Below are 25,123 nucleotides of genomic sequence, written 5' to 3' on the forward strand. Positions count from 1 at the left end.
GAAATGATAAAAAAAGCCACTATAAACAATTAATTCTAAGTAAAAATAAAGATTAAAAATTCAGTAAAACTCCAGTTGAAATCCTCTTTAAACACCTCTTGAATCATAAAGCTAAACAGTAAAACCTTATGTTATGGAAATAAAAGGTCAGCCTTTGTTTTTTATCACGTTTTAAAAATATATTTCACTTAAAAAAACATGACATTTTATATTTTTATTGTTTTTTTATGATTTTAATATAGAGTGTCAAAAACTAAAAAATTATTTTAATATATATATAAAAAAAAACACTTTTGCTAAAATACCAAGCTGATGTATCACATCTATGGATAATGGATAAGAAAAGAATGAACTAGACTGCCACTTTTCCTCTTCTTTTGTTTTACAAGCACAGCAATATTTCTCGAGGAATAAGTTTTTCCCCCCTTTGTCATTGCGAGATGGATGGACTTAGAATTTATACCTGTGGCAAACCAGAATTAATATAAAAGAAAAATATTATGTATATCCTCGAATTATTGGGAGGGTGGTATCGATTTTAAATCCTATATCAACTTTATTTTTAAATTGTTTAGATATTTCAATCATGTTTCTGTTAGAATTATTTAACGAAAATTATTAAACTTTATACAAATAAAAACATTAACTATGAAACAAAGGTACAATTTGGCAATGTAAATGGAGAATAAACTTCCAACTCCCTTTTTAATCCCAATCCAGGAATGATAGCCCTTCAATTTGATAATGTCAATTATATATATTATTTTTTGAAGTGTTGTGAAAATGCATTTTATTTAAGTTAAAAAATACTTTTTAGTATTTAGTTATGTTATAGAAAATAAATTTGAAAATAACTTATTAATATTTTATTTTTTAAAATTTAGTAAAACAATAAGGAACAAGTCTTATAAATTAAAATGTTGAATGAGAATGAAATTAAAAAAAATATAATTTCATAAATTATCTCAAATAAAATAAATAATAATCAAAATAATTAGAGATCAAATCTAAAAAATAAAAGATAAAAGATGAAGAAATTATAATAATAATAATAAACATTTCAAAAATTATTTCAAATAAAACAAGTAACAATCTAAAGGACAAGGATCAAAGTTGATAAATAAAAAAACGACAAGAAAAAAAAAATAATTATAAAAATAAGGAATAAGGATCAAAGTTGATAAATAAATAAAAAATAAGGAAAAAAAATAATTATAAAAATAAGGATAAAAGTTAATATAAAAATAAAATTTTAAGAGATGGAATTGAAAAATAAATATTCATAATAAAATATATATAGTAATTAAAAATTTGAGGGTCAAATTTGATGTAATAAACAAATAATATGATATTTTTAAATTTTTCATAATTTTCAAAAAGTATCTTTCGCTTAAATTTTTCAGAAAAATATTTTCTTAAAAATCAAGTTAATTTGTTTTTTACTATAAAGTATTTTTCATTGATTAACTTTTCTAATGACAAATAAACACAAAAAAATTTTAAAAATAATTTTTTAAAAAACAAACATAGTCTTAAAAATATATTATATGAATATTCTTTTCATAATTTTCAATAATTTAAATATAATATTATTATTTAAATATATATTTTTTAAAAAAATACTCTTAAAACAAACAATATACCAAACACGCCGTAGACAAGCCTGTCCAAAAATCCATCTCAATTTTTCCACCGTAAACGGCGGGAACAATGTGGTTCTCATCTACTGGTGCTGAAACGGGTGGCAAAGGCAGCTTAACTATACGGTATAACCCCAAGGAAACCAAATGGCTACTTCTTTGGCTACTCCCCTCGCCTGCCCTTGATCTGGCAACCAACACTGTCCTAGATCCCCTGTCTGAAAGCCACGTGTTAGTCTAACAAACGTTGCTTGCCGTCGTGTGTTATCTCGCCACCCCGTATGCAGACAAGTAATACGTGGCCCCTTGAACAGCCCTCGTGTCCAGCAAAATGACCAAATTAGCCACGTGCACCCTTGTCGGTACATACTACTCGTTGAGGGAAGGAAAAAGTCATGAGCTTGCTGGCTTGACTTCCAGGGGCACCATAAGCAAAATCAGGGCCATGCATTCTAATTTTGTGGGTCCAGATTATAGCACCCGGACCAATGGGGATGCAGATTTTGATGGAGGTTCTCAACCACTAATCTCGACCTCAATTCTTAGCCACAAATCACTTTCTCTCACTACCCTAGTTGTTCCACTTTGACACCTGCCTCTCCCTTTCTCTCCACCCTATCAAGTATCAGCTATATTACTATAAAGGAAACCAAGGCCGCCTCCAGTTCACAGCTATAGCATCGCACTTCTTACAAAGTAACAAAACCTTCATCAAAGTCTGCAACTTTTTTATCAGTTCTCTGCAATTATTGTCATCTTGGTTGCTTCATTTCTCTATATTGGCAACTGGGTCTTGTCCATTCTCTTAATCAAACCCACCCACTCGAAGGTCTTTCTTCTTCTTCATTTCTCTATATGTTATGATGAATATGTGTGTGATTGCGGTTTGATTGTGTTTAGATGGTTCTTATACCATGATTTGAAACTTGAATTCTTCTGTATAATAACTTTAAGCTAGCCTCTTCAATTTGTTGGTGTATATATGATTATTTTTCGAGGTCGTTGCGCTGTTCTGCTTGATGAGTTTTTGGTTGGCGAGAAAGGAAAAGGAACTGAAATAATCAAAACCATCAATTGCAGTTTTACTTGTTTATCCATACTTTTTAAAGTGGATCCTGTAGCTCCATTTAACTGATGATGAAGTTAGAAAGATTCAGGCTTGTGTTGTATGATATATCAAGCTTTTGGCAATTTTCATTTTGTTCAAGATCTTGGCTGCCTCAGCTGCTTGTAATAGGATAAGGTGTTTCCTGTGAATTAAATATGGATTGTTTTTGCTTGGCTTTTCTACATCTACTAGATGTTTCTTGATCTTTATGATATTGTTTCTTGCTAAATAGGGATTTTCTTTTGTCTCCGCAGATATGGAATGGTATTCTGAAGATTGTGTTGATGATTTTGAGGTTCCCAAGGATCAAGAAGTATATGATAGGCTTCCATCACCAGAGAGTTGGTCGAAATGGTGCACAGATGCATCAGAAAGTCATGAGTTTTCTAACCAAAGCCTTCCTATGGATTCAAAATTGACTGATGAAGAACTCAAATTCAATGGTGAAATTTTGAGCAATGAGGTTGAAAGTTTCTACAATGGTGAAGATCAGTCTAGTGGTTCAAGAACAAGTAGAGGATTTTCTGAGGACTCCTTTCCCCAGAATGCCCTGTCATGCGACCAGTCAGATTACCAGCTTGATGATCTCGCAGGAATCGAACAATTGGATGAAATTTTCTTGTACAAGCGTAACTTCTGGGCTAAATTTAATGGCAGTAGGAAATCATGTAGTGTCAGATGTGCTTTAGCTTGTCATATTGATTATCAGCATGCTCGGACACCCCATGGAAATAGAATGCTCCCTTATTCTTGCGTGTTAGACTATTATCCTTCTTGACAAAATGGTTAGAATTCATAGCTACTACAAGTGGATTACTCCAGTTATTGTGGTGATGGCACCTGTCTTTGTGCCACCTTCATTACATGGCAATCTCTTGAACCTGCAGCGCTACCTGTGACATAATAGAGCCATTCAATATCCATGGGGTGCCCAATATATCCCTACATGTAGTTGTTTATAATGGTGATACTTCCTTGTTAATCAGTACTCATCTGTTCTTATTTCCATTCGTTGCAGTTCCTTACTCGAAGACCAACCTACGAATGAAAATCTTCACGGCTCGTTTTGCTTTTCTCCTGAAGCAGAATGTGCCATGACATCCGCTGATAATCGCTTGACTGACAAGATTTTAGATTTGCAAAGTATTTTAAATGATGCACGTGGCGTGGGAAGCTCAAAGTATCTCAAAACACATGCGTTTTCTCCATCAGCTAGTTGGGAGAAAGATGAAGTTGCTGCTTCACACTTTAATCCATGCAACTCAGAGCAAAAGGATTGGGCGCCGGCAGAGGTGAGATTTTCCATCTCTTTATTAACTTTAAATCAATGATTGAGCATTTTTTTTCATAATTTTCCCATAATAATATTCATGGCTTATACTAAATCTTTGGAAAGTCTTCAACGATCAAAAACATTAGCGCTTTTGCTTGAAGTTCTGTTGCCTATACTTGTGACTTGGATGAAGATAGGGGTTTATTGTAGGTATACATGCATCTGCACAATTTAACCCTTCGCGTTGTATGACTTCCTTGATTTGGATTTAGAAATACGTCTTTTTTTTTCCTTTTCTTTCCCGTATATCAATAATATCACTGACTAGGTTCTTTCATTTCTTGTTGATGAATACATCCCCTTTAATCACTCATGGAGAATGACTTGTTTTGCTCTGTTGTCTTTGGTAACCCAGAGAATTCAGCTCTGCTTGTTGCTGGAATAAATTTCTCTGTGGAAATTTTGTTTGTTGTATCATGAACATAGGGTGCGTCTAAATCCACAATGGGGAGCCTTAGTACATGCACCCATCATCGACATATTGGACGAAACATCCATCAAAACAACCACAGGTACGTGGGATTAGGTTCCAGCCCTGTGGTTTAGACCTAGATTTTGTTGTTTGTTGTCAAAACTAGAGTGTCTCTAGACGTGAAAATCAAACACACAATCTTGTGCGTTAGATGAGAATGGGGTAGTCAAGGCATAGATGTCTTAGGTCTGCCAGTACCTCAGTTACTTGTGATATAAATACTCATTGGTAATTACAATATCTTGCTTTCTGCATTCTACTGGAAATTTTGATTCATCAATTTTTGTGCACGAGCCAGCATTTATTTCATCATGTATTGCTTGCCCATACAGTGGTACTAGGCAACTAGCTATATTTCTAGACACATGGCTTATATTTTCCTCCATGAAACTCCTTTTTCAGACATACATAGCCTAGATTGACTACAAACACCCACATCATTTATAGTTTCTTCTTCATTCTGTCAGTAGGAATTAATGATCTTATATGTTGGTTGGTCGTTTTGCATTTTCTAAACATCTATGATGCTCATATGGCCTGTGAGGAACACGGAACATCATTTATAGTTTCTTCTTCATTCTTTGTCAGTAGGAATTAATGATCTTATATGTTGGTTGGTCGTTTTGCATTTTCTAAACATCTATGATGCTCATATGGCCTGTGAGGAACACGGAGAGTGTAGAGAAATGTAGAGACAAGTGAATATTCTAAGATTATGTTGCCTGCTGAACTGGTATTGGTATTGGATGAGAATTTTTAGTCTATGAGACTTGCAAGATCAACTGATCATGGTGATGTGTTTTCCAGGCACAGCTGGTCAATGTGTTGGTCCCTTCTAAGCATGCTAGCACGATTGGACCTGTGTATGACGAAACATCTCAACAATCTGTGCTACATGAGCTAGAAACGGTTCTGGCCCAGGTATAACACAACATCCTAAGAGCTCTGTTTTTTAACAAGAAAAATCAAATCTAATTATTTTCTTATGTTTGAATTTTTTTCAGTTAAATGATAAGACTAGAATTTGCTTCCGCGATGGCTTGTACCGTTTAGCCAGCTATTCAAGGCAACATATAGTTAAACGGAACCAAAATGGAGATCTTTACATGGAAACACCGTGTACTAGTGAAGATGAGGAAATCAGGTACTTGCACAATATCTACCCTGTGCTTATAATTTTTCAATGCCCATCTCTCTTAATTTTTTTCATTATGCTTATCTCATTTTAGTGGCATTTGGGCTATCAAGCATCTATTGGTTTCAATTTTCTTCAGGGCATCTGCTCTTATATTTATTGCTTTGACAATTGAGCTGTCTTGATGAAAAGTGACCTTCATGTTCAGGTCTGGAGGAAAGAATTCAAACGAAATGGAGACCAACAGCATTGACAGAGCCATTGCAAACCTCATGTTCAGTAAGATGGACCTAAATATACAAGATTTTCATGTCTCGGCATCAGCAAGTTCCAAGCAAGGAATTTCCAGAGAAACTAAACCCCTAAATTGCAGCTTGGATCAGCCAGAAGGCCATGATCTCTCTTCCTACCCAATTTTCCGAGATGATGCTGAGGTTCCGATCCTTGGTCAGGGATATCCATAGATAAGAGCAAATCCTGGCAAGCATACCTGAAGAAACCCTGGAGAGAAGATTTTCTGTCTATATTGTAATGTTTTTCGAAAGTCGAACCAGGAAGAGGACTCAGGGGACAGTCCATTGAATAAGTAGTTGTATCCATAGAAGAAGCTTGAAATATTCTCTAGAGGTGTTACACTTATATGTATATACTAGGATTTTATATCATTCGCGTGAATGGTTAGATGCTGGGTCGGACAACTCGCTGCATCCACTCAGCTCAGTTTTGGTAGGTGCCTATAGAGACCAGTTCAGAAACTTTTGACTTATCCGTTGAATATACTCCGTGGTGTAAATGTCCATGTTTTTTGCCTACTCGAGCTCAGCAACACTGAGGAGGTTCTTGGTTTTATTGTTGTTTCAGGCTTCAGGGGTGCCATTTAAGAGATTGTTGCTTTTGAGACCTTTGTGTAAGATGTAGTTTCTTTATTGGCCCTTCATTCCCCCGGTTGTTGCAACTTGCTAATATATTTATCATTGGATTTATTGCTGCAATTTGAAGGAAGCCGAGGATTTTGCTGGAATGTTGTAGTTCCAAGCCATTCAAACGTCAATTACAGCATCTCCAATTTCATTTGATGAACTCATATAAAGAAAACTCTTTGTAGCGTTTAGTTACTTTCATGACATAAAGAAAGGATGAAGACAATGTAGAGAATAATATCACAGATATGTAAAATTACATTTTTCTCTATAATAATTTTAAAATAAATATCTATACTTTCAAAAATAAAATAGAAGGCATAGAAGACATGTTTTTTTACACATTATTATTATTTTTATTTTAAAATTATCCAATTAAGATATAAAATGATAAATAATTATTATTATATTTTTAAAATTTAATTTAAATCAATTTAGAGCAAAGTATGAGTACTGGTTGATGTTTGAATTAGAAATAAGGTCAAGTTAATCATTTGAATTAGAAGTAAGGTCGAGTTAATTAAGTTAAGAGATATAGTTAAGAGATATGTCTTTTTAAATATATTATTATTTTTTTAATTTTAAAATTATTTATGAAAAGATAAAAATAATTATTATTATAATTTAAAAACTTAACTTGAGTTGATTTAGAGTAAAACCTGAGTCATTGGTTAAGATCCGAGTCATAAATTAGAAGTTAAGTTGATCTGAATTAACTTGAGTCATTGTAAAAATAAAAATATCTATTATTATAATTTTAAAACCTAATTTAAAGACCAACTTCAGCAAAGCCTAGGTTATGGGTGGGGCTAATCACTTACTCAAGTTAATATAAAAATAATAATAATTATTATTATTATTTTAAAATTTTACTTAGAGGTTAATCTGGTATAAGAACTATATCCCGTGTTAGTGTTAGGAGGATCAATATAGGTTTATCTAAATCAACATAAAATAAAATAAAATAATTATTATTATAATTTTAAAACTTAATTTAGAAGTAAATTCAGTTTTTGATTTATGTTTTATATTTGATTTACCTTTGATTTTAACTGGATTGGATTGAATTTATTTTTTTTATTTTTTTTTAAATTCAAACAAGTTTATATTCTAGGTTAACCCATGTCAGATTTTGTAATCAATAGTATTATAATATTATTAATTTTAATAGTTAATAATATATATTAAGATAAAAAATACCTAGTTGTTTTTTAAAATAAACAAGTTTGATAACAATTAAATTATATATATATATATATATATTTATTATAATTTGTCTACTATAACCAAATAAAATATATAAAAAATTATTTTATCGTTTACATCACTGTCAATATAATTTTATCTATCTTTTCAATCTTATCTTATCTTATCGTTTCTATCTTCATCTTCTAAAATAGTAACGAAACACTAGTAAAGAATTGAGGTCGACCAGTTGGCTTGGATCCTATGCTCATGGAGCAGTCGGCATCCTGGTCTCCCAGGGGGTAAGGCTTGCTTGCTATAGATTCCAGGTGTCTTGCAACTATAATAAGTGAGGCCTCGCTATCTGAATCACCCAACACATTATCCTCAAATAAATTTTTATAAAAATCCCGAATATATATATATATATAAACACCAAAGACTGACTCGATAATTCGAAGCTTTACAAGCTAGAGTTAATCTCGAATCATTCTTTTTAATTTATTAAAACGACAAGTTTCATTAAAATAAAACTCCAGAACCACACATGCGAAAGCCAGATCTTTGTCTTTTTTTTCTCTTTCGTGCGTGTGTGCGTGTAAGAGAAATTTGTAGTTTACATAATGGACTGGATCAATCTATATTATGAAATTTACAAGAGCTTAAGATTCATGGCACTAAATGTTCACCTAATCTTCTGAAGTTGACTGCCAAGCATCATGATCAAAAAGTCTACTTGATAGACGGCCGGAATCCTCCCAATTTCTTTTCCTGTCCCACGAAAAAAAATTATAAATTCAACAGACATTTCAAACGCCTTTTCCTTTTTTATTTTGTCCTGCCCCACGAATTTCCTTCCTTTTTTATATATATATTTTCACAATTTAAATTTCTTTAATTTTTTTTTTTTGTGATAGTAACTTTAATGAATTGGTAAGTCGAGGGTCAACTGCACCATAAAAAAATATAGAGGGCCAGCACCTACACCAGCTAAAAACTTTTTGGGTACCCGATGCATTTCTCAATGTCAAGCATCTCGAAGATTCAATGTCGAAGACTATTCATAGTAAACAAATATTGTTCTTCCCGGTGTGGACATTTACACCAGCTAGAAATTAATATTCTACTCAACTTGCCACCTTATATAACTTAAAAAAGAGAGGAAAAATAGAGATGTTCATAGAAAACTAATGTTTTCAAGCACTCTGGTGATTAGTGACTTATCTCATGCGTGTTTTAACTCTATGATGACTTTAATACGATGCGTCGATAATGGAAAAAGTATAGTTATATCTCTGTAAATTAATATTATTAGGACTATGCAAATTTATTAATTAATTGAGATATTATTTAATTTAAAAAAAAATATTATTAAATCAAGATTACTAACTTATTGGAGATTATATTGTAGATTTTTTTCAACCTTATTAATCATTATTTAAATCAAATGATGATAAAGAAAAGAAAATCAAACCCAATAATTAGCACATGAGCTATTCATTCCTTACTTTTCTTTCTTCTTAATTTTTTTATTTTTTTATCTATTCAATTCTAAACCACGTTTTAGATATAGCTCGCTCCCTGTAAAAACATTTTATTGAATTTTCCCTATCAATATAACATCATATTTTACTCCCATATAATATTTTTTTATTTAATAGCAACCCTTCATCTATAAATGTGAATTGGGTATTTTATTCTAATAATTTTTTCATTTATAAAAAAATCAATTAATAAACTATTAAATTCTAACGGTGTTAACATATAAAAAAATCTTATTAAATAGAAGTTTGTTTAAAAAACCACAATACAAATTATATCAATAAAGGATATATTCTCTACTGCCACAAAGACTTAAATCAAACAGCCATTCTTTAATGCAATCGTCTCTTGGAATATTAGCATTCAGCAAGCGGAGAATGGTGCCCCTTGAGAATAAGTGGCAGCACTGCTCTCGAGATTAGAAAAAAAAAAAAAAAAACCACTATCAGCCCTAGGATCAAGGCACAAGAAAACAGAGCTGTCCAAAATTCATCGAGCTCTTTCAATGAGAAATACAAGTCGTTGGATCGAATGGAAAAAAATAATATAATCCATAAGAATTTGAAAGTAAATTTATTAATCTGGGCCTAACAAATAGATTCGAAATCTAGTTCTAACCAAGTCTTATAACAATTTGAAAAAGTTAACTCGGTAAAAAATCTATTAATGTATTTTTAAATAATATGATGATTTTATTTTTTTTAAAAATATTCTTAATTAATCCAAGTTGTTCAAAAAAATATTCTTAATTAATCCAAGTTGTTCTATTGATTTATAATCCAGTTTTTATCTTCACTAATTTCTTCGCTAAATCAAGTTCAACGACTATGGCCACTAACTCATCTCAAGAGCTGTCTAATTTTACGAGAGCACCGTAGCATTTGCCATGGCGACATTGTGGATAATGACCACTCCTTTTTCATGCCAATCACTCCTTTTCATGCTCTCCATGTCTGCGCCTGCACAAGATGAATAAAAAAAATATACAAAACATCCTTAATTTATAAACAAAAAATTAATCAAGGATGCTGAGTACATATGCATAAGCTGCAAAATCTTCAAGATACTCCTGCCCAGTTCACAAAACATTTTATATTGCACTTCTTGTCGACCACTGTTACAAGATGGATCAATATACTGCCAGTGGAAAGGGTCGCGGGATAGGTTCGTGAAAAAAATAATAAATTAAAAAAATAAAGATGTACATTTGATTTGAGTATATTTTTGATAGTGTTAGTTCATTGTCATGAGATATAATACGCATAAAGATAATAAAAATAGATAAAATATGTTTTCATGTGTTTTTAATTTTTGAAAATATATAAACTCACCGAAAAATTCAATACAAATTTATTTTTAATTAAATATTTATTTTTTATTTTTATAGTTATCTTTTCTGTATTAAAACACTAACCAAACACAATCTCTAATTAAAAAAGCGAACTATAAGTAAAATTTGGGTAGAATTAAAGATAATATTTGGTTATTTTACTTTACCAATTCACCATTCAATCAAATACATTATCACAAACTATATATATATATATATACACGCGCGCGCGCTGATCCTTTTTTGGGTGGCGAAAGACGCCAGTTTTCAAGCTGTTTAGCTATCAGAAGTGTACTAAAAAATTGCCTATTTTAATGGCTACAAGAAAGCTCCGGACCATGCCAGTAGTCGATCGATCCAAGAATTACAATAACCAAGCTATCTTTAGGGTAGTTATACAGAACTGGAAATTAATTCTTAACCATAGATCAGTTGTAATGCAGAAAAAACCTGGAGAAATATATATGTTTCAATTCTCCTTTAAAAAAATATAATGAGAAGCAAGAACGAAGTTGAACGTGCATGCCTCAACTTCAATCTTGTTATATATGCACCACCAGCACTAATTAAGCCTACCAAATTAAGCCCGCCAAGGAGTAACAAATCTCCACCATGGCAAATCCACCATCAATCCCACCATCTCTCAAGCCGGTACAGACTCGGTCCCAGTCACCCTCGACCTTTCCATCACCCCCAACCACTCCATCTGGAAAGGTGAACCCAATGTCCCCCGTCCGGCCTACTATCTCCCTCCATCAACCAAATAGCAAGAAAGGTTCATCAAAACACAATAAGATCTTTCGTCGTGTCCGTGCTGTTTTCCGGTCATTCCCTATCATTGCTCCAGCATGCAAGATTCCTGTCTCACTCCACGGAAACCGCCTCCATGATGGGCACGTTCATGGTGGGACCCGCATGACCGGAACCCTATTTGGGCACCGGAAAGCTAGGGTAAACCTTGCCATCCAAGAAAGCCCCGGATCCCTACCTGTTTTATTGCTTGAACTCACAATCCCCACGGGAAAACTCCTTCAAGATATGGGAGTGGGACTTGTTAGGATTGCCTTGGAATGTGAAAAGAAGCCACATGAAAAGACCAAGATTGAAGATGAACCGATATGGACAATGTTTTGTAATGGCAGAAAGTCAGGTTATGCGGTCAAGAGAGAGCCAACTGACGAGGATTTGAATGTGATGCAAATCTTGCACGTGGTTTCTATGGGGGCTGGTGTGATACCTACAGGAGATGGAGCCGATCAGCCTGCAGATGGAGAATTAACGTACATGCGGGCATTCTTTGAACGTGTGGCAGGGTCCAAAGACTCAGAGACCTATTATATGTTGAATCCTGATGGAAACAACGGACCAGAACTAAGCTTATTCTTTGTCAGGATTTGATAACCAAAAATGGTAGTGCAATCATCAATGTTTGTGGAAATTCTAATCATTGAGATCAATATACGTTCTCCTGCTGGTGAAGGTTTGGACATAGAATTGATCTCTTGGTGTGCATTAATTAATTCTCTAGTGAGGGTTCTGGGAGAAGTTAATTTGAAAGCAAGAATCAAGGGCAAAACAAAGTCTCCAGCTACTGGTTTGGAGGGTGACCTGGTTAATTTCTGCTGGAGAGGAAGGGGGGCAATTTGTTTAATTGGGATGATTATTTTTAGGGACATTTTTCCTTTTCTGGTTACGTTACTTTTAGGGACATTAGGGTGTTTGGGAATACAAGTCCCAGCAAGGATCTAATGTCTTTCATCAAGGTTTCCTTTGAGAAAGAAAGAAGATGCAGAGACAACCATGTAAAATCTGATTGTAAGGCATCGTTATGCCATGAGAGTGAATGTAAATTAAGAAGGGGAGATAAGTACAGAGTAGTCCTGTCAACTGTGAGTGTTAAAATTCCTAGCTTGTTCTTGCTGGAACCATGGGTTGATGGGGGCATACATGTTTCAAAGTAACTTCGGGTCGACATATATGACCTTAATTTTCTGATTTGGATCAATTTATGGAGAGTTGGAGTTCAATTCTGCGTTTACTTCACGTTGCATGTCAATACTTCGTTTGTAATTGTTAGTGTTTGTCAATTTCGGTGCAGGAATCGAGTTCATTTCATGTTGATTATGTGGTAAATAACTATTAATTATACCATCAAATCAAAATTTGCACTCAATATCAAATACAGCACAACAAATTATACTGTTCGAGGAGATTCAGAAAACATTTTTATACTTATATTTTTGTTTTTCAACTAAATATTTTTTAATTTTTGAGATACTAATAGATTTTAAAACCACCTTAAAAACATTTTCAATATTTTATTAAGATATGGTTGGTTGGTATTAAAATTTCATAGAGTTATAAATGTTTCTCGATTGCTTTTCATACTCTCCTTTTATTTTGGTTCATGCTTCTTTTTTCCGTTTGATTTTTTTAAAAAATTATTAAATTATTTTAAATACACTGAACTTAAAATCATCCGTTTTATTTTTAATTTCAATTAATATATAAATTAATTCAATAATATTGGTTGCCGTCAAATAAAAAAGTAATCATCTAAAACAATGGCAGTAAAATTAGCTGTCTCGTACTTTTGTGTTAGGAGGCCTCGAGTTCTGACTCCTCCACCTGCCAGCCCAGGCCTACAGGCCCATATCCACCCCCAATAAAAAACAGCTGTTCATTAGCTTGGGCTCTGGCTAGGGCCGGGTGCCTATTGCAATCTAGGCTTTATATGGGCTGAACCGTCGGTGCATTGGGGCCCATTTTACTTTACTAACAGAAGGGGGTTTAAGACTCCATAGCCGCTGCTGCCTTCTCGCTGGGGTTTATCATGTGGTCTCTCCGTCGAGCTTCTGCACACTCTCGCAGGTAACTTTCTCACCCTCTACAAAGAAAGAGATTATGGGTTTTCTTTTTCAAAGTGATTATGGTCACCATTTCTTGGTTATAATTCTTTTCACGTGGAAAAGAACGTATTGTTTGTTTAATTGTGATTCTTAGTGCCATTTCTTGTTTCTGTATTTATCATCACAAGAATTGTCATTTCAAGTTTTTTATGAAACTAGGAAAGAATCCACTATAGATTTTGATGTGTTGGTTTGCCTTAAAAATTCATAAGTAGATTGTTTGTTTGCAAAAGTTATGCCTTTTGTGTAAAATGCTTGTTTTTTTAATTAAAATTAAGAGAAAAGGTAAGCATCTTTAGTGTTGTTTATACTTGATGATGCATCCCCAATAAAATCTATGTTTTTGTAAGTTATTGATTCATTTCTTGTTTAATGTCAGGATAAATAGCTCTTGGCTTGGGTGTTTTAGAGCAAGGACTGCTAAATTGGACCGAGTATGTCATTTTGCGAGTGATAGAGCTGGTACATGCACTCTTGAAAATGTGATTTTTGGGATATATAATTTATTGAATGAGCTTCACCGTAAGCCACCTATTAGTGAAAAAATATATGTGGGGAGTTGTGGCTACTGTTCTAAGGCTGCTATGGGAAATGACAATGAGAATGATGAAATTGGAGGTGGGTTTTTGGAGTTTGAGGCAGGTGGTATGGATGACGTAAATGAACAGAGAAATGCTGAGGAAGTGGATAGGGAAGTGGAAATGGATGAGGAGTCTGGTAATAAAAAGGAAGCTTTAGAGTTATTAAATACAATTACGGAAACTCCAAGTATTGTTGATTTTCTTAGTAAGTTTACTGAGGAGGGCAACGAGCTGAGTCGAGGGGAGATTTATTTGATCATGGATCATCTTCGGAAAAAACAGCTGTATTGGAGGGCATTACAGGTACCGTCTTGATCTTTTTCCTTTGTTAAGATTTGCATTTTGTGAGCCTGCGCGCATTTAGCTAAATGTTAAAATCTTGCTTGCGCTTTATTGGTGGAGACGCTGCCAGTTTAATCAAGCTTATAGAATTTACATTTCTCTCCCTTTCTATGGGTAATACCCCTCAGATTTCCTGCTATTTTTTTGTGGCATATTAAGGCACTTCTACCTTATCCAAACTAACAAGACTACCTTTGCTACCTGCGTTATAGTCACCAACTTCAGAATATTAAAAGTGTGTTTCGAGATGTTAGGCTAAGACCTCATGTGGACAGCCAAAAGTGATTGTCAGGACCTCATTTCTGAATCAACTGATTTTTAAAGACTATATTCATTTCTTAATTGGTTAGTACAGCTTGTTTATAAGATTCAATGAAACAAGATGGTCTGACAGACAACATAGAAACTAGCTATAAATTTACGTGAATATTCTGGACAAATCAGGTTGTGATATTTCCTGTTTGTTTGATAATAACTTAGTGAGGAAAGGTCTTTTTCTCAAGGCATTTCTGTTTTTTATAGCCAGTGTAGAACACATTTTACCCATATCTCTTTCATTTTGCCAATTGGCATCAGAATGTTTGTCACCTTTTTCAAGACTTTCCAGTTCTTAGTGTGTATCCTCTCCTCATTGAATCAAACAATGCTTTTGTTCTGATTTAACTTCTTCTGTATCATTGCAGTTTTCTGAGTGGTTGGAAAGCAGTAAGCATACTGATTTCACTGAAAGGGACTATGCGTGTCATCTTGATTGCATTGCGAAAGTACAGGGGCTTTGGAAGGCAGAGAAGTTTATTGAGAAGATCCCTGAGTCCTTCAGAGGTAAATTAGTTTATCAAACCCTCTTGGCGAGCTGCGTCAGTGTTTTGAACATCAAGAAAGCAGAGTCCGTGTTCCGGAAAATGAGGGACTTAGGGTTGCCAATCACTGTCGAAGCATGTGAACAGATGATAATTATCTACAAGAGGCTGGAGAAGAAAAAAATACCCAATATATTGTTGATGATGAAGGACCAAAATATCAAACCTTCTTTCCTTACATACAAGCTTCTTATTGATGCTAAGTGTCAGTTTAATGACACAACGGGGATGGAGAAATTAGTTGAGGCTATGAGGAATGAAGGCATGGAACTTGACGTCTTTGCTCTAGCAGTCGTAGCAAGGCACTACATAAGTGTGGGATTAAAAGATAAAGCTGACCTCAACTTGAAGGAAATTGAAAAAAGAAAACAGAAGGGTGGAGGTCTTGGAGCTCGTAGATCATTGCTTTCCCTCTATGCTTCTCTTGGAAAGGCTGATGAGGTGGGTAGAATTTGGAAGGAATGCAAAGCAGATCCCAAGCAGAGTGAGTGCATAGCTGCCATACAAGCCTGGGGCAAGTTGGGCAAAGTGGAAGAAGCAGAAGCAGTCTCAGAGATGATGCTTCAGACATGGAAGAATCCCACATTTGGATATTTCACCTCTCTTCTGAATGTTTACATAGACAACGACTTAACCAGTAAGGGCAAGGATCTGGTGGAAAAGATGGGTGATATTGGGTCGTGGGCTGGCCCATTGACCTGGGATGCACTAGTGAGGCTTTATATCAAATCTGGTGATGTTGAGAAAGCGCATTCAATTCTGCTGAAGGTAGCTAGGATGAAGAGGAAGAGGCCTTTGTACACAACATGCATCGCTGTCATGGAGCATTATGCAAAACGAGGCGATATACATAACACAGAGAAGTTATTCCAGAGTATGAGGGAGCTAGGGTATACAGCACGCTTTAAGCCATTTGAAATTCTGGTCGATGCTTACATCAACGCGAAAACTCCAATCTATGGGTTGCGAGCAAGGATGAAGGCAGATAACCTATACCCTAAAAAAGAATTTGCTGGAAAAATGGCATTAGTTGATTGTTTTAGAAAGGCTGAATTATCAAATCTGCTTGATTAAGAGCTCCATTGTTCCAGATGTAGCTGTATCATTCCCAAGTTAATATGTACACAATTTGTAAGGTAAGGATGCTGGAATGGTTTAGGATCATGGCATTTTAGTGATCTGTAAATGTAAGAGGGTTTTTTTAAACCCCCCCATGTCTCTCTCCATAGGTCCCAAAGAATCCTCCCATCGTCCCCTTGTTGAAGCAACTTGACTAGACTGGGAGAAGTGGTGCACGCTACTCTTTTAACTTCCTTTAACCGCTAGTAGTATGTTTTCTAATAATATTTAATATGATAATCTTGAAATTGAGAATGTCATTAAAATAAAGCAAGTCAAGCCAAATCCACCAGCTTTTTCTTGCGTCTCTCTTTCTAGGTGTTGCCTCGTGGAAGAGCTAAGATAATTGGCCCAATCACCCCCCTTACCTTTCCTGAGAAAGGAGGTATTGGCATGATTTTGCAAGTAGTTGCCACTCTAGTTGACCATTAAATCCTTAAAATTATAGTTGACCAGTAAATCCTTAAAATTATTTAAACTGCATAGCGGTTTTTTTGCTTGAATCACACCTTGTGTTTCCTTCAACTATTGAAAAAGGGTACCCTATAAACTCAGCCACCCTCTTCAAGTTTTCCTACATAAAAAATTGACACTCTGGGGATTCTTATTCGAGCTATCTTTTCAAAACCCTTGTACATGCCCCAAAATGAAACTGTGGGGGTTGCAGATTATCTTGATAGGTTATCCAGATTTGATCGGTCAATATTCATCTGAATATCCATCTGATTCGGATTGACTAGGCTTCAGGTAAGCAGACCGACCCCACCACGCCAAGTTTAATACTATGCCCGCAACTTCTCTCCTGTAGAACGACTCAAAAATACTCCTCGTCCAGCTTCTCAGGTTCACCTTCAATATTAGAAAAATGAAACCAGGATGCCACCACGTTAAAAGGGTTACGATAAATGTAAACTTTACGACAATTAGACTTCTTGATGGATTCGGGCAATGATGAATAGGGAATGTGAGCAGCGAAAAGCCTTGGAGATGTAGACGGAGTAGTGCTAATACTGATATATAAGATAAGGGGAAGTTCCTCCTTGGTCGAAGAGATCAAGCTCAATAAAGGGCCCGAGCTTTTGAGTGCTCGAAGTAAGTCAAGGTGTATCTGAGGAAGTATAGCGAGAACGATTGACGATGGAAAATATGAAGGTCATTAGTCAAGAGGAGCCAGATTTTGGGAAGAAGGCAAGTACGTATGAATATCCTAGTCATGAAATTGGAACCTACTAACTTATCTGATTAAGATTACTATAAACCAAAAGCTAACATACTTTAAATAAAATAATTAAAGTTAATTAATTTTAAAATATTTAAGATTATTTTTATTTTTGAAATAAATTAAGCAGTCTTTCATGTAAATAAACAAAGCCAATGTAGAGATTGATTATCAGCTGTCAGCTTCCAGACAATCTTAATCTTTCATTAAAGGAGAAGGATAAACTAAGCCACATATAGCATACGGAAGTATCAACATGCGAGAGCACGTATATGAAAGTGAGAAATTCTTAAAAGGGTGTAAAAAAATACACGTAGATGGTTACATTAATCCTTTATTAGTATGTTCTTATTCATCTAATGGAAGGCTCAAATCATTTTTGAACTAAACATTTGGGTCAGTATTTCCCTACAAATTATTGGTTGATGCTAGGTTATATTAAATATTTTTTCGTTAAATTCTTCTACCAAGTAACGCGGAATGTTCATCAGGAAAAATGTTATAAACTACAGTATAATAGATTTTTTAGTACAAGCCACCCATTATAGCCAAAGTATGCAAGGAGACAACAAAAGTACAAAAGACAGCTATAATGACATCAAGCAAGCTCTAATCTAAGCTAACCAGACTATCAAGAATTTTTTTTTTTTTTTAATAAAGTTTGAAACTAGATAAAAATGAAGGTCTGGATCCAAGTCAGCAAAACAGGAAAACTCAGGAACTCCCATAGCAGCAAAAATCAATGAGACTACTAGAAATTTATAAGGCAACCCAACAAAAATATAATTTAACCATTTAGATGGTGGTCAAATGGTAAATACTTGGGATCAAGGGGTTTGCTCCCTCTGTGGTCTCAGGTTCGAGTTTTTGGTTGCTCATATGATGACCACTGGAGGCTTACATGACCGTTAATTTCAGGACCCGTAGAATTAGTCGTGGTACACGCAAGTTAACCTGAACACCCATGTTAATCTAAAAAAAAAAAGCCGTTAATTTCAGGACCCGTAGAATTAGTCGTGGTACACGCAAGTTAACCTGAACACCCATGTTAATCTAAAAAAAAAAAGCACTAGAGAAAAAACATATCACAATATGCAAGATTACCTTTATAATAAATTTGCTGAAGTATCATCCCGAAACAACAACCCTATTGTAGATGAAGCCAGCAAGCCAAACTGGAATCCCATGTAAACCAAGGATGTATTAACTTCAAATCCATGCCATAAAGTCAGCCAATATATAAACCCCAAGTTTTGCAAGCGAGCATGAAATTCGCTTCCTTAAGATTGTGACTACAAGAGATGTTGACTAGCATAGAAGAAAACTCGGAAACCTTAACAAAGTAATCCTGAAACTTCCAAGGTCTGGAATTGGGATTGTTCAACCCGCTCACCATAGAAGAAGAGTCATACTCAATTAAAAAGTTAATCCCAATACTATCAGCTTTATTTATTCCAATCACACTTAGATTAATAACATGAACATCTCTTGTAAATAAATTATAGTTCAATTGACATTTCTATTCTTATTCTCTCAATATCTCTGCAGCTCGAATTTCTTCTTTATAAAAAAGAAGAAGCAGCAGCTTGGACACCTCCTTTTCATCATAAACACCTTCTTGACCTTCATCATATTTTTTTTATCGCATGCATTTTTTTTGGATAAAATTAAAAAGTAAGAGCACATATGCCAATTTTGAAGTAACATAACTTGCCCCTAGCTAAGGGAACACTTTGAATTCAATACCAGATCCACCCAACTTTTCCTCTGTTAATTGAGATAATTGCTTCACCATTGAAGGAGACAGATAATTCACCCAATCTCCGACTTCAGCTTTCCTAAACAAGTGCTTATTTTCGAAGTTCTTAATAGAACTTCCAGATTTGTTAACTTCTAAAGTCTTCATCTTCTCAAAGCTACAAAGGCTGGCTATCTTTTCCACTACACCTTCCTTTTCTTCTTCCATTGAAAAAGGGCAGCCAACAAATTTGGCAATCTTCTTCAAGTAAAACGTAACATCTGCTTTCATGTCTTCATACTTCAAGAACAACACCTTGTCTTGTCTCTCCAAGCTTTCCTTCCAGTATCCCAACATATGGTCCCAGAAGGGACCGAACCCTACAACCCCTTCGCAAAACATTTTGAAGGTTTCCTCTAGTAACAGTGGAGGAACAGTTTCTGATCTCAGCTTGTTGCTGAAAGTCCATGAGGAAATAAAAGTGTCAAAAGGGTTTCTACAGATATAAATAATCCGGCAATTAGACTTCTTGATGGAGTCTTGCAGTGAAGCAAATGGAATGTGGGTGGCAAAAAGTCTAGGATCAGGGAGTTTCGAGAGGTCAGGAACTTGCTTGTCTGCATAAAGCTTGTACTCAAAGAAAGGTGCAAGATCGTGAGGATTAGAGACGAGCAAAGGATGGTCATTACTAGAGATTGCAAATTTCTTGCGATTCATGATGGCAAAAGATAGGGCTTTGAGCCAGGTAGTTCCTGATTTAGGTATTGATGCTAGGATAACATCAGTGTCTCTTGGTTGAAAGTTTTTTTGAAAAGAGATTATCGCTTGGATTTCTTTTGGTTGGCACCAAAACCCTTTGTATTTATAGAGGCATGCAGTTCTCCAACCTTTCTCTCTTGGGAGTGAAAGAAGCAATTCCTTGCACTCATTGGTTAATCTCTCTAAATCCTCTCCATTGTCATTTGCTTGATTCTTTGTGAAATGGTTGAGAGCCATGGAAGTTGCAGTAGAGGCAGGCACGGTGCTTGATTGCAGATACTAAGGGGTGGCATGAAACACTAGCTTCTATACACCAACTTATATAGTTCTTGCATATCATATAGCATTTATGATTTTGGTAGAGAAAATGTGAATCATGTTAAGAATGTGGTCAGCCTTCAGCACTGTGTTGTCGCGCTACCTTCACGTTCTAAATTGCTCTACATTTAGGAAGGTTCCAACGCAAGCATCCTTTGTTCTTTTATGCAATGATTGCAAATTATGGCTACGTGTTGAAACTTTATGAATTGAATGGAAAGATTTTAATGAATATTTTAAATTATTTTTAGAATTAATAATTAAAATTTAAATAGAATTTAATATTTAAAAATAGTATGAAATTAATTCAGAGGTAAACCTCTTTAATTTACTACACTAATTAACCTTTCTTGTGATCCTTATTTGTTACCTAAAAAATTGAAGGGAGAAAAATTATGGAGGGTTATGTTAATACTAAACCACGAAAGCGAGGGTAAGTTTCACCCTTCAAGCATAAGAGCATCTCCAATGGAGAAGCCAACCAAGAATTTATTAAAGGGGGAAATTTTGATTTTTATGCATTTTTCTTACCCTTCAAGCATAAGGCGCAAGAATTTATTGAAGGGGAAATTTTGATTTTTATGCATTTTTCTACTTTTTTTTATTTTCTTAAAACTATTATTTTTTTACTTCCACTTTTCATTCTGGAACACAAACATATATTTATTAATTATTTATAATTTTGCTTACCTCTTAAAATTTATTCTATTTACATTGGAATTTACTCCTATTCATAATTTTCCAACTTTCACCAAACATTTTTAAAACTTCACCCTTTTAATATTTTTACAACCTTAACACTCCATCCTTATATCTTAGCTCTTTAACATCTTTAAAATTCCCCACCTTCTACCAAACACAACCTAAGATCCTTCGATACAAAGAATCTAGCTATTACTTTAACAAGTAAAACGCCTGAGAAAGTATTAGGTCGAAATCTTGTCAAGCCAATAATGAGTGGCATTCTCATCTGTTTTTGTAACATTGAAGAATGCCCATTTTAGATCAAATAAGAAACAGAGAAGGTATGGACTTAAAAGAATTAGGTTGGTCGACATGCCGTCAAAGGAGCATGCTCTTCACGGTCCCCTTCGCCGACAATTAGAAATGGCAATCAAAATAATTACCATGTCTCTACTTTCTGTCGAGCTTGGATCATTTCTCAAAGTGAAGAGTTCATTAATTAATTTCTTGTCTGTTAAGAAGATAGATTTGACTTGTTTGTTCAATGAATCTATTTCGAGGAGAGAAATAATTTAAAGCTGAAAGAAAACATCATAATTAATGGATCACACCAAAGTGATTTTGATATTTCTATATATCTACATTTAAAAATAATAATAAAGAGAAATGGTTTTCGAAGGAGCATATTTCTTTTATTCCCAAAAACCTATTGGGTTTTATACAAACTCTATCACTGGTTCTCAACTCTACAAAATTTATTATTATCTATGCATAATGATTGTGTTTATGATCTAAAACAACTTGATATGATTACATTTAATTAAAAATATAACCTTATCATGATATTATTTCCATCTATTATTATAATTATCAATATCACCTTATAATGATATATCTTTAAATATACCAAGTGTCTTCGCAGAAAGAAAAAAACAAATGACTTGGTAAGAACGCATTTCAAAACATATACATGACTTAACTACATTAATCAACCTCATGTCCTTTATATATATATATATAATTGAAAAAATTCTTTATAAATCAATTAATCAAAAAAACTAAGAAGCATATACCTTTCTCTTATTTTAGGACATGATAGTAAGAACTTTTAACAGGGAATCATATATTGTCATAATTTCTAAAATTATGTTGTCCTTTTTTTAATTTTTTTTTACATTTGCTGGCTAATTTCATTTTTTTAATAAAAAACCAAACTAAATAAGTTTATTTTTGAGGTTTTTGAAGTTTTGACTAAAAAAATAAAAAACTAATACCATAGATAATTAATAACAAATGAAAAAATCAGTCCAATTTTGTCTCATTATCTAAAAATATTAATTTTTTTTATAAAACACAATAGCTTCATTAAGATTTGGCCATACGAAAAAAATTAATTTTTTTTTATAAAACACAATAGCGTCATTAAGATTTGGCCATACACTAGTAAGAAGAAAATTGTTATATAGAAAGAGAAACAAAAAAAGAAATGGGTACATTATAAATCAAACAGAATAAACAAAACAATGTCCTATTAATCCACAAAGCCATAACAAAAACCAAACTTTAAAATTAAAACAAACTAAAACCAAGAAAATAGATTTGTTTCTCAATGAACTCCTGATTACTTTACCAAATGATTTGCGATATGATTCCTCTATTTAAGAATATGAGTAAAGTTCATAGTAAAAAGGATAATCATCATGATCTCATTATATTGCGACTCTTAATCCATGTAATGACAATAAATGAATCAAACTTTGCAATCCAATATCGAACTTCACAATCAAATTTTTAATAAATGTATAGGAATAATCAATATGTACTTGAAGAGCTTTTCTAATTGCCAAAACCTTAACCGCATTTGATTCTTTTATACATGTAGAACAAGAGAAGATACATAGAAAATTTCCTTCATAATCTTTTAAAACTCCACCAATGCTAGAAGGACTTGGTTTGCCATCCATATTCCACTTTAACATGCTTATCGGAGGTGGTATCCAAGTCGAAATTACCTCGAATTCTAGTAGTCTTGGTCCACACCTAAAAAAACTATTAGTATTAATAAACTTATTATCCTTTTTATAATTCCCATTATTATACCTTAATTGCTAGAAATATAAAGTTCTTTCATGCATTTCATTTTCATTTGACTTATTTCCCTTTGTTATAGCTGTCATAATCTATTTTTTAACCCTAATATTATTTATGTATTTTTCCTTATTTTATTTTTAAAAAATAAAAATTTTAAATTCAAAAATATTTTCGTAAAACTAAAATAAGCCTTAAATCACAAAAGATCAAGAAGCTGGAAGAATAGCTAGATTAAGACTTTTTGATAAAATAGGCTGAGGAAAAACTTGATTAAAAGCAAAAGTTTAAGTTTGAAATCCTAATTGACTAAAATTAAAAGAATTAGTTAAGTTTAAAGACTTAATCAAACTTTTGATGGGTTTAATTGACTTAATTAAGAATTTAATTGAAGCAAAATGGAGTTTAAAAGTCAATTTGGCTAAAATTAGATGAATTGAATAAATTCAAGGACTTAATTAAACTTCTAATAGGTGTTAAAGATTCAATCAAGGACTTAATTAGTAAAAAATCAAGTTTGAAGACTTAATTTGGATCAATTTGTAAGGATTGAAAGATTAGGACTTAATTGAAGCTTGGAGGAGGCAACTTCTTGCAATCAAGGCTTAATTAAAAGAAATTTAAAATTTGAAGGCTAATTGAAGGTCTAATTAAATAATTTCATGCCCATGGACCAACTTGCAAAAAACTCGTGACTTTGAGGATTGAAATTGACGAAATCAGGGGTTAAATTGAGAAAAATTAAAAGTTTGATAGTCATATGAGTATCTGGTCGAACAAATTAAAAACTAAGAATAAAATTGTAAAAGATGCTCAAATTTGAGGTTGGAAATTAAGTTTAGCAGGGGTAAAATTGCATGAAAATAAGAGTTTAGAAGAAAGTTACGGGTGAAATTAAAAGAAATTAGAAGATTAGAGATTAAATTGAAATTTATCAAATCCTAATTTAAAAATTCTAATTTGCAGGGTTTTAGCTTAAATGACACATCGTTTAGCCATTGTGTATCTTCTTCTTTGGCAATATTTGTTAATCGAGTAAACACCTTCAGGTAAATAAATGTGGCGTTTCCAAACAACTGAAGGTCTCCAAGCACCACCATGTGATAGAGGGAAAGTATAGAGGAATAGGGTTCCCCTCTACAAGGTTAAGCCACCTTTACTCGATGTTTATATCTCATTTGCCATATGGAAGTCATCAACTTCTTGTTCCAAATCAGCATTAACTGCTTTAGAGAAATTCAATAATATTGCCTCTAACTTTAGATTAATGGTAAGGAAGCTATAGACCACCAAACAAAGTATGGTTTGATCCTAGTTGGAGAATAACACTTTCTTTATAATTTTATGGTTCGTTTCATTGCAACAACCTTTTATTGTCCATGATTAATTCATAGAACATGTACCCTTAATTTGTCATTTTTGGTAAAGCTTCGACTACTAAGTTCTCAACCCTTTCTAGAAGCTTTTTATGGTTTGTTAGGCATTAAGAGACAAGAAAAAAAAAAGAAAAAAAATAATCTCTTAACAAATTGGAAAAAAAGATCATTGATAACCTAGTTTCGAAAAACCACTCCAAAATCCACAAATGATTTTACAATCACCTGTCATAGGATAATATAAAAAAGCAAGGAAAATCACCATAAGATGGGGTGGAGAGGGGCAGAAAAAATGAAATAAAAAAAGATAGAAAAAAACGATATATGTTTGGGGGTTATTTTTAAAATTTATTTTCTTGTATTTTTGAAAGGCCATGTTCGGCAAGAATCATTTAAAAATAAAATTACCCATGATAGGCTCAAGGGATATTTTCCAAACATACTCTTAAAAAAAAAAAGGAGGAG

At 33.6% G+C, this 25,123-nt stretch overlaps 4 protein-coding genes across 5 annotated transcripts; 3 read left to right on the forward strand and 1 right to left on the reverse strand.

Moving 5' to 3' along the window:
• The first annotated feature begins 2,253 nt into the window (after positions 1–2,253).
• LOC105122828 (uncharacterized) lies at positions 2,254–6,686 on the forward strand. Of its 2 annotated transcripts, none has more exons than XM_011022139.1 (6): positions 2,254–2,469; positions 2,981–3,369; positions 3,767–4,040; positions 5,361–5,474; positions 5,558–5,697; positions 5,897–6,686. In XM_011022139.1, the coding sequence occupies exons 2-6, from the start codon at positions 3,005–3,007 to the stop codon at positions 6,150–6,152; spliced, it is 1,149 nt and encodes a 382-aa protein (XP_011020441.1). In that variant the 5' UTR covers positions 2,254–2,469; positions 2,981–3,004; the 3' UTR covers positions 6,153–6,686. The 2 variants fall into 2 exon arrangements, with proteins under 2 accessions (XP_011020441.1, XP_011020440.1); XM_011022138.1 differs by having other exon boundaries at positions 2,255–2,469; positions 3,003–3,369.
• Positions 6,687–11,271: 4,585 nt separating this feature from the next.
• Positions 11,272–12,163, forward strand: LOC105122830 (MIZU-KUSSEI-like protein (Protein of unknown function, DUF617)). Its single transcript, XM_011022140.1, has one exon. It carries the CDS (start codon positions 11,278–11,280, stop codon positions 12,061–12,063), a length of 786 nt encoding a protein of 261 aa, XP_011020442.1. The 5' UTR covers positions 11,272–11,277; the 3' UTR covers positions 12,064–12,163.
• Positions 12,164–13,461: 1,298 nt separating this feature from the next.
• Positions 13,462–16,625, forward strand: LOC105122831 (pentatricopeptide repeat-containing protein At1g80270, mitochondrial-like). The gene is made up of 3 exons (XM_011022141.1): positions 13,462–13,536; positions 13,954–14,458; positions 15,181–16,625. Exons 1-3 carry the CDS (start codon positions 13,499–13,501, stop codon positions 16,429–16,431), a joined length of 1,794 nt encoding a protein of 597 aa, XP_011020443.1. The 5' UTR covers positions 13,462–13,498; the 3' UTR covers positions 16,432–16,625.
• Positions 16,626–19,114: 2,489 nt separating this feature from the next.
• Positions 19,115–20,540, reverse strand: LOC105122832 (cytosolic sulfotransferase 15-like). The gene has a single exon (XM_011022142.1). It carries the CDS (start codon positions 20,427–20,429, stop codon positions 19,416–19,418), a length of 1,014 nt encoding a protein of 337 aa, XP_011020444.1. The 5' UTR covers positions 20,430–20,540; the 3' UTR covers positions 19,115–19,415.
• Between the last annotated feature and the right edge of the window lie 4,583 nt (positions 20,541–25,123).

The sequence above is a fragment of the Populus euphratica genome, unplaced genomic scaffold (assembly GCF_000495115.2).
Source record: "Populus euphratica unplaced genomic scaffold, PopEup_1.0 scaffold8.1, whole genome shotgun sequence".
Classification (NCBI taxonomy): Eukaryota; Viridiplantae; Streptophyta; class Magnoliopsida; order Malpighiales; family Salicaceae; genus Populus; species Populus euphratica.